General features: G+C 57.0%; 1 protein-coding gene across 1 annotated transcript in view; it reads right to left on the bottom strand.

Moving 5' to 3' along the window:
• The window catches only part of MINK1 (misshapen-like kinase 1), a 47,302-nt gene that overhangs the window by 9,981 nt on the left and 28,196 nt on the right, over positions 1-9,125 (bottom strand). Inside the window, 11 exon segments of the mRNA XM_010847504.1 lie at positions 2-120; positions 469-538; positions 951-1,126; positions 1,358-1,436; positions 1,547-1,601; positions 1,922-2,052; positions 2,445-2,535; positions 2,909-3,019; positions 4,784-4,909; positions 5,010-5,066; positions 6,715-6,780. Of these exon segments, the coding sequence (XP_010845806.1) occupies positions 2-120; positions 469-538; positions 951-1,126; positions 1,358-1,436; positions 1,547-1,601; positions 1,922-2,052; positions 2,445-2,535; positions 2,909-3,019; positions 4,784-4,909; positions 5,010-5,066; positions 6,715-6,780 (1,081 nt within the window).

Raw genomic sequence — 9,125 nt, 5'->3', positions numbered from 1 at the left:
TGCTGCTGCAGCAGCTGCTGCTGCTGCTGCTTTAAAGCCTCCGAGTTGCTCTTGTTCTCCTGCTGGAGCCGGAGGAATTCCCGGCGGAGGGTCGACTCCCCCGGCACGTTCATGATGGAGCTGGGCAAGATGGTACACGGGAGTATCGGGGTCAGAAGTCACCCTCCCCCCTGGGAGCCCTGAACAGGTGCTTCAGCAAACCAGACGGGGTTGCCTCGGTTGCTCCCAGATAATGAAGACCTGTCCTCCTTCTGCCCCGCCTTGGGCTCGCACTCCTTCAACACCCCAGCCTGCAGCCCTGAGTTCCCTCCAGCTCCTGCATTTGTTCTGCTCCGTCTCAGCACACAGGGCCTCCGTCCCATGGGTCCACCTGTCTGTGTCTACCACCCCCAGGCTGAGTCCCCAAGCCAAGGGCCACTGTTGTCCCTCGGACAGTGACGGTCCCCCACCTCCGCCTGCCAGGCCCACCTTGGCTCCCCTTCCTCTCCATGGCTGTCGTCCTCCTCTTCGCTGCCGCTGTACTCGTATTCCGTCTCCTCTGCAGGGGGGAGATCACTGCTGTTTCTTCACCCAGTGCCCCAGACCCCACCCTGGGCTAGGGAAACCTTAGATGGGGATAACCAGGAAGGTCTGTCTGGATGGCACGCCTCCTTGGAGCAATGGGGGTGACGGCGGGTCCCAGGTTTGGGCCTTGACAGAGATGGGGAGAGGACCCCATGGTGGGGGAGGTGGGTGGGAGTGTCCGTGCATTCACACATGTGCATGAGCAGTTCTAGACCTCCCCAGGTGAGGTGGAAAAAGCCCTCTGGGGTTGGAAGTTTGGGAAAGGAGATCTCCTTGGACAGGGAGAGCTGGGCCTGGAAGGGGGCCTGAGGGGGAGCCAGGGCTGAAGAGGAGCAGGGGCGCAGACATGTGTTCCAGACCCTCCACCTCCCTCCCCGCCCACTGACCTTTCTCGCCTCGCTTCTTCCGGGATCTGTCGATGTGGTCCTTGAGCTGGATGCGGACCTGCCGCTCGGTGGGCTGGTCGCGGATGAATGGGAACTTGAGCAGCTGCTCGGTGGGTGGGCGGCTCAGGTAAGCCTTGATGAGACACGTGTCAATGAAGTCAATGAACTTCTTAGACCTGGAGACGATGGTGGCTCATGTCGGAAAGGGGGTGGTTCCAGGAAGAAGGGGGGACTCATTCATCCAAGAGTCACCCACTTCCCTCCCATCTCCCCGTGTTGCCCACACCAGGCGCGCCCCCTACCCACCCCCTCTTCGGCGGTGCAGACCCAGGCCTGGGGGTAGGGGGTAAGGTGGAGGCCTTGTTTGCGGGGGCCTCCTTGTTAAACACCAATCCCCCAAGACCTACCATTTCTTGGACTTGAGCCTGGGCGGTGGGTTCCGGGGGATGAGGAAGAGGGCTCGCATGGGGTGCATGTCACACAGAGCTGCAACACAGAAGAGGCACCATCAGCTGGTCTCACCGGCCTCCCGTGACCCCACCTCCTCCCTACAGCTCCTTCTGGGCCCTCCCTTTGTTCCCAAACCCTGCACTTACGGGGGGCTCCCTCTGCCATCTCGATGGCTGTGATTCCTAGAGACCAAATGTCACTCTGCAGAGGCATGAAAAGAGGGACCGGTGAACGCTGCTGACCACTAACTCCCCTCTCCCACTATCCCCAGCCTCTCCTCCCCGGGTTGCTTCCTGGTCCATACCCTTCCTGAGGCCCCTCTGCTCCAACCCTCACTGTCCTCCAGCTACCCCACCTTCCCCATCCGTACTTTCCTGGTCACAAACCCTTCCCCTGCCTCTCACTGCTAACACAACCCTGGGCCTTCATTTCATTCCCTGACCTGCTCAAGCTCCCAATATTTTCAACCTGCCCATTGCCCCCATCTCACTTCCTACCCTTGGCTGCCTCCCCGTCCGTACCCTGTAATCGTAGGTGGCATCAGGGTTCTCATCACAGGCGATGACCTCGGGGGCCATCCAATAGGGGGTCCCGATGAACGTGTTCCGCCTGCCCACAGTGCGGTCCAGCTGTGCGCTCACCCCGAAATCCACTGGGAGGGCAGAGGCAAAGGCCATGACGGAACGCTGCACCTGCGGCCCCCTCTGGGCTGTCCTGTGTGAGCCCCACCCGGCCACCTCTTCACCCCATCAGCATCCATCCCAAAGGCCCTGAACTAGTCTTCCAGTGTCTGGGGGAGAAACCAGAGTGAAAGGACCAAGGGACAGCATTCCAGGCAGAAGGGGCCAAACAAACCCATCTCCCCAGAGGGGCTGGCACAGCACCGGGACACACCAGGGAGCACACAAAAAGCTTCTCCAGCAGTGTTCAGCAGAAGGTGGGGAGCAAATCCCCCAGCCCGTAGACAGGTGGGCTTGAGCCACTAGAGGGAATGAACAAACGGGTCCCCAACTCCGTGCTAGAGGTCAGAAGGCGTCGGCGTACCTAGCTTGACCTCGGCATTCTCTGTCAGCAGCACGTTCTGCCCCTTGATGTCTCGGTGGATCACCTTGTGGGCGTGGAGATGGGCCAGACCCTGGGGGTGGGAGGAAGTATTCTTGGTGTTAGAGGACAAGGATGTGAGTTGAGGGGCTGGGGAGGCACCTGGCTGGGCTGGGCTGGGGGAGCTGTCCCTCTCCACCTGGGAGCCAGGAGCCCAGATTAAGGCTCAGCTTTGAGGGTAGTGTCCTCAGACTGGAGGCTCTGGAGGATCCAGCTGCAGGGCCCCAAGGAAAGGGCAGAGCTGGGAAACAGAGGCGCTGGGTCCCTCTGAGGGTTCTCCACCCGCACCCGCATCAGGCCATCTGTTCCTTCAAGGGGGCACAGTTCCAGCTCCTTCCCTGTGAGTGCAGGGAAGGCCCATTTCCAGGGAGATGGGAGGAGGAGGCAGGGAGGGACCTGGCACTCACCCGGAGAATCTCCCTGCAGATGTAGGCTATACAGTCCTCCTTCAGGGCATTCCCTTTCGTGTTCTTCACCAAGTCCGTTACAGAACCAGCACCACAGAACTCCATCACCAGCTATGGTCCCAGGGAGGACCGGAGGGAAAAGTATCTGTCAGGCAAGGCCTCCTTCCCGTGCCAGGCCCCTGGGGGAGGACTGGAGTCCTTGGGTCAGAATTGGTATGAGCTGGAGAGCAGGGGCCATGAGACCCCTAGTAAAAGCCACAGAACTTGGTGAGATTAGGAGAGAAAGGGGAAGGAGACACAGTTGGGAGATACAGGGCAGGTGGGCTGAGGGAGGTGATGGTCTGGGTCCAGAAGAGGACCCCAGGGAATCCCTGAACTTGCAGACAGAATGACATGGGTTTGTGCATTTTCCCTGCGGCAGGGGCCAAAGCTTCCATCAGATCCTCACTGGGACCCATAAAGCCCAAACAGAGAGTGAAGAACCACCGCTCTGGAGCAGGGGTCCGGCAATCTATAGCCAAGAGGCTGAGCATGGTTTTTACATTTTTAAATGGCTGAAATAAAAGTCAAAGAATCACATGAAACTGAATCTTAGCGTCTTAAATAAAGCTCTTTGGAGTCAAGGGACATTCCTGTTTTCATCTCTGCATTGTCTATGGCTGAGCTGAGTAGTTGTTAGAAGCTTATGACCCGCAGAGCCCCAAATATTTACTGTCTGGCCATTCAAAGGAAAAGCTGGCCAACCCTTGAGAGAGACAAGAAAGGGGCTCAAGTCAGCAAGTCCCCAGGTCTGCTAGAGAGACAAGACAGAGCCCAAGGGCTACCAGAGAGCTGCAGAAGGGAATCTGAGGCTTCAGCACAATGTCTGTAAACAGGCCAGGCCGAGGCTGGAGATGAGAAGAACTCCGGCTGGCCGGCACCTCTAGGGACTCAGAACAGAGGCCAAACAAATCCTGAGGGACCAGTACGCCCGTCCAAATGTTTTCACTGTATGTTTCCCACCTCCAGGGACCCAAAGCAGAGGCCAAACAAATCCCGGGGGATCAGTACGCCCATCCAAATGTTTTCACTGTATGTTTCCTACAAGCTGCATCCAATGCAAAAAAAAAAAAAAAGGTGGCTTGAGGTGCCTGTATTTGCATGCGCCAAAGAGGTAATTTGCACATCTGGGGTGCCCCTCCCATAGCTGGAGGGGAGGATGGGGTCCACAAGGGGGCGCCGGGTCACTAGCGCTCAGCTTCTAGCCCTTAATCTCCCACTACACACAGCTGGTTGCCTTTCTCTACGTGTGTCTCTCCCCACCCAAAAAAGACTAAGTGCCTTGGAGGCAGGGACCACAACTCATGATTATCTGTGCAGGGTACACAGAGGGCGCTCAGTAAGTACTTGTCTAGCGACTGAGCAACTTCATTTTCACTTTTATGTATTGGAGAAGGAACTGGCAACCCACTCCAGTGTTCTTGCCTGGAGAATCCCAGGGATGGGGGAGCAGCAGCAACTGCTGGGAGGGGGACCTGGTCTGAGGCCCAGTCCCCCAGCCATGGCTGTGTTCCCTGCTGCCCTCTCCTCCAGGCTGGGCTGAGCCCCAGAAAGGGTGAGGCCGGGGAATTAGCGGGCAACAGTGCCCAGGCCGGGAAGGCGATGACTCTTAGGAATGTTCCAAGCCTGGAGGGAATTTGGGGGAGGCCCCAAAGAGCTAAGCGAGCTGTGGCCAAGTAATTGGAAAGTAATCATCCTGAGAGGCTTGTGCGCTGCTGGGAGGGGCCCAAGTCTTGCCACCACCCGCACAGATTAGATGTCCTGCTTTCCCAGGATCTGTGCTCAGAGGCAGGAGAACAGATGCACTAACTGGGGCAGGCGAGGGGCGCTCCTCACCCAGAGCTGGTCGTCGTTCCCTGGGGGGCTCTTCTTGATGAAAGCCCCATAGTAGGTGGCGATGTTGCGGTGGTGAGAGTATTTTTTCAACATGTTGATCTCCTGTTTGATCTCTTCCTCCTCATCCTACGTGAATAGGGAGAGGTGAACCCTGAGAGTCCCCCCCGCCCCCCGCAAGCCCCCTTCTCAACACTCCGACCCTCCCCCTGCCCTATACACGCCTTACCTCCGTGACGTCCATGACTTTGATGGCAGCCAGCTGCCCAGTCTTGACATGCCGACCCTGCAGGATGGAGAGCCAGGCATGGGTGGGGGGTCAGGTCTGCACTCGGAAGGGGCTTAATTCAGGGAGAGCCCACAATTTTTGGCTGCTTTCTTTCTTAGAAAATGCCCCTGGCTAGACACCTCAGTTTATGAGTCGGTCGTAGGAAAATCACCGCGCCTGGATTCCAAGTGCTAAGCTGGATAAAGACGAAGGGTCTCCTCTCCTGAAACACTCAAGAGGGATGAGGGAGAGACACTTGTGCTTTGTCCCAGCCTCTCTGGCTTAGATAGCCTTGTCTGAAAGTTAGAGCAGCGAGTGAGGGCTCCCTCTCCATCCTCAGATGGAGCGGCATGGAGCTGGGAGAGGCGGCTGGGAAAGGAGGGCTTTGCCTCTCCAGCACCTTCTATGCAAGACAGACTGCCTGGGTCCTCTCCTGATTCACCTCTCTGGACAGGGGGCCTTTCCCAGAATCACCCCCACCCCCAGCCACATACACAGAGCTTTTTATTACTGTTAACAGGAGAGAGTAGACAGGGCTGAGATTTTAGGGAACTTGGGAGAAACACGGGAGGGCTGACTGCTGTGTGGATACCCCACCACCAGTGCGAATGGGAAGAAACTTCTAGAGCGTGTTCCTGCCATTCCCCTTCTGCCCCCCCATCATCCTTCCAAAATTCCTAGCAGGAGTCATCTCAGGCTCCAGTAGGAAAGTCCAAGGCTTCCTGGGGAAGAGAAAGGTGTGTGTGTAGGGGGGACTGCCAGCCCAAGGATTATTTTTATCCCCAGCAGTTTTTCACGACCCCTAAGCCCAGAGAAGCAGAACATAGAGCTGCTATTTCCATGGCAACAACTAGGCAAGAGATGGGGTGATTGGGGTGGGGGTGCACCTGCTTTCCAAGCTTACAGAGAAGAAGGGTAAGAGGTGGGTAGTCCCAGTGACCCAGGAAACCCTGGCCCCTGAGACACAGGAGGCTCGTGAAGAGGCTGAGTGCCATAGTTAGAGCCGAAGCAGCCAGGCACGTGCCTGGGGGCAGCATCCACCTTGAGTACCTCTCCGCTGTGGCTGCCTCCCCCGTGGAGTGTGACCGGTGGTTAGACCACGTGAAGGGCCAGACTGGCCAGGCCAAAAGCCATAGTCCGTGGTCGAGGAAATGCCACTGCTGTGGAGGCGGGGGAGGGAGGCAGCCTCAAAAGCAGAAGGCTTGCGCTCCGGTCCCAGTCCTGCTGCAGGCCGGTCAGGGGGGCTCAAGAAAGTGGGTTCCCCTCTGCTGAGGGTGCCCCCTCTAGGTCCCACCAACCCCGAGTCCTAGGTCTCCTGTGGACTCAGGAGAAGCCAAACCTGTACTTCTGAGCTCAGTCACACATGTCCCCATACCCTTCCCATTGCCCTGCATGTCCCCGTTCCTCACCCCACCCAGCTCCAGACTGTTCCTGCCACACCCAGGGCTGGTTCTAAGCTCAGAGGTAGAGGCCAGCAAAAACACCCGCCTCTCGCTGCTTCCTTTCCTCCTGACTTTATCCCTTTCCTCTCCCTCCCTGGGCCCCCTCCTTTCCCAGGGCCCCGGGCCCCTGTAATCCCTCCAGCCCCTGTCAAATCTCCAGACCACAGCCCACTCCAGAGAGGCCCATGGGAGAGGGCCCCCTCCCGCCACACCCATAGCCTCACCTTGTACACCTGTCCGTAGGTGCCATTGCCGACCACCTCTACCAGCTCGAAGATGCCTGCAGGGTCCTGAGGGGGCAGGGGGAAAGAAAGAATGAGGTATATGCACTTCAGAACAGGAACACGAGCTAGAGGCCTCGGGGAAGGCTGTTCGACCAGGAGTTGAGAATGACTGTGTTAATGGAGCTGCTGGGGGGCTGATGGAGAGCTGCCCTTTTCCAGGACTGGGTCAGAGTTCATGTTTGGGGAGGGGAAAGCCAGAAGAAGGGGAGAGAAAACACGAGGCAGAGCCCCGCTGGCTATTTAGACAGGCTGCTGCTTTCAGACTCAGTGACGACCTCTGAGAGCCTGTGGCCTCATCCGCATGGGGGGACACCTGAGTACCCACCTCTGGGCTGGTGGCAACTTCAAACGCCCACAAAATGCTTATTAGGTCGGTGCCTGGCACAGGCACATGTGCAGTGAAAATAAAAGCAGGGATGAGGAAAGCTAGGAGGAGCTGGAGCACGCGAGCCACCTTCTCCCCTTTCCCAGTCCTGAGCCCAGGGCTCCCAGCATTTGGTGGGGTAGAGGGATCTGGAGCAGGACGGGGGATGGAGAGCAGGGAGAGGCAGTGTGAAGGGAGAACTTTCAGTTCCCCTTGTTTGGAGCCAAGTGGAACCAGGAGAGGAGGGGCGAGGGCCCGCAGGGCTCAGACAAACGCCTCCAAAGGGGCTCATGGCCTGCTGAGCTGAGCAGCACAGCTGCAGGGAGGCCACCAGCACCCTCTGGGCAGGGCTCCTTTCTGAGAGAGAGGGATTGGGAGGTGGGGTTGCAAGCCAAGGCCGGCCAGGGGCGCCTGGGGTCACAGGCAGGCTCTCCCCCACCTGCAGGATGGAGGGGGAGGCACATGCCCTCAGGAAACAAACTCCCCAGCCAACACCTGTGCCTCGTTGCCCACAATCCTCAAAGTATATCATATAAAGTTCCTTTCTCTCTGGTTTTGAAAACCAAGATAGGGTTTCTGTAAAAACAACCAAAGAAACTCCCAAAACCAAATAAATCAAAAGAACGCCTCCTCCTTCACCCACTGAAGCAAGGGGACGTGGAAGGTAACCTGGATGGGCTGGAGACCAGGGAGACCCCCGCCTCAGGAACGTCCTGGGAGGACCGGAAATGTGGCCCGGTTCCCAGACATCCTCATCAGAGCCCGTGCCTCCACACGCCATAACTATGCACCAACTTGTCTGCAAATCCTGGAAGGAAGGGACTGAATCCTCCCTGCTTACTTGCCTGTCCAGCACCTAGCTCCGGGCTTTGCAAGCAGCAGCCTGAAAGAACATTCCAGAACTGGCCAGGTTTGCGGGAGCCTTGACAGAAGCTGCAGAGAGACTCCTTCCACCTGCTCTGAAGGGGCTTGAGCTGGCCAGACCAAGAATTTCCTGGTTCTATGTTCAATTGCTGCTGCTAAGTCGCTTCAGTCGTGTCTGACTCCGTGCGACCCCATAGACAGCAGCCCACAAGGCTCCCCCGTCCCTGGGATTCTCCAGGCAAGAACACTGGAGTGGGTTGCCATTTCCTTCTCCAATGCCTGAAAGTGAAAAGTGAAAGTGAAGTTGCTCAGTCGTGTCCGACTTTTAGCGACCCCATGGACTGCAGCCTACCAGGCTCCTCCATCCATGGGATTTTCCAGGCAAGAGTACTGGAATGGGGTGCCATCGCCTTCTCCCTGTGTTCAATTACTTAGCTCCAACTTAAGTTACTAAATAAAACAAAACAAAACCCTTGAATAGGTCTAAAAATCAGCAGGCCCCACAGGAAAGGGAGAGGGGCTGACAAGAGGTCTGCTTGAACCTGAGAGCTGCAAGGGACCTAGAAGAAGTTATCTTATCCACCTGCAAGTCTAGACTCAGAGGCTTGAAGGGAACTCACTTCCCTAAAAAATCTCTCCCAGAGAATGGCCTCATCCATCCTGGGGCCTCTAAACTCTTAACCATTGGGAAGTCCTTTCTTGCATCTTAATTCTTTCTGAAATGGACGGAGACAGGAGAAAGGACGCATGGACTTGATTTTCTGATGTTCCTAATCTAAGAGGGGGATAAGAGCGGCCTGGCAGAGTCACAATGACACAGCATCATCACCTCGGATCAACACAAACAGAAGATGTAACCTGAGCTCCCAGTCTGACTCCTTAGGCTCTGTTTGGGAGGCACCAAGGGATGAAAAGGACAGCCTGTGAGGTCAGACACTCACGTTCAGACATGGATTTAATGGTCTCAAGCCTGTTTCCTGACCCCCGGCCAGGCTGACCACACTTACTTGAAAGGGTTATTCTGAGAATTAAGTTGAGACTGTGCGTGTGACACAGGAGTCCTGGTCTGAAACATCCTCTAGGGAACATGCTCCACGGAGGCCTGGCCCCACTCTGCTCAACG

This window comes from Bison bison, unplaced genomic scaffold (assembly GCF_000754665.1).
Source record: "Bison bison bison isolate TAMUID 2011002044 unplaced genomic scaffold, Bison_UMD1.0 scf7180017864249, whole genome shotgun sequence".
NCBI classification, from domain to species: domain Eukaryota; kingdom Metazoa; phylum Chordata; class Mammalia; order Artiodactyla; family Bovidae; genus Bison; species Bison bison.
Note: the sequence above shows the minus strand (reverse complement) of the source record. Positions and strands in the feature narration are given on the sequence as shown.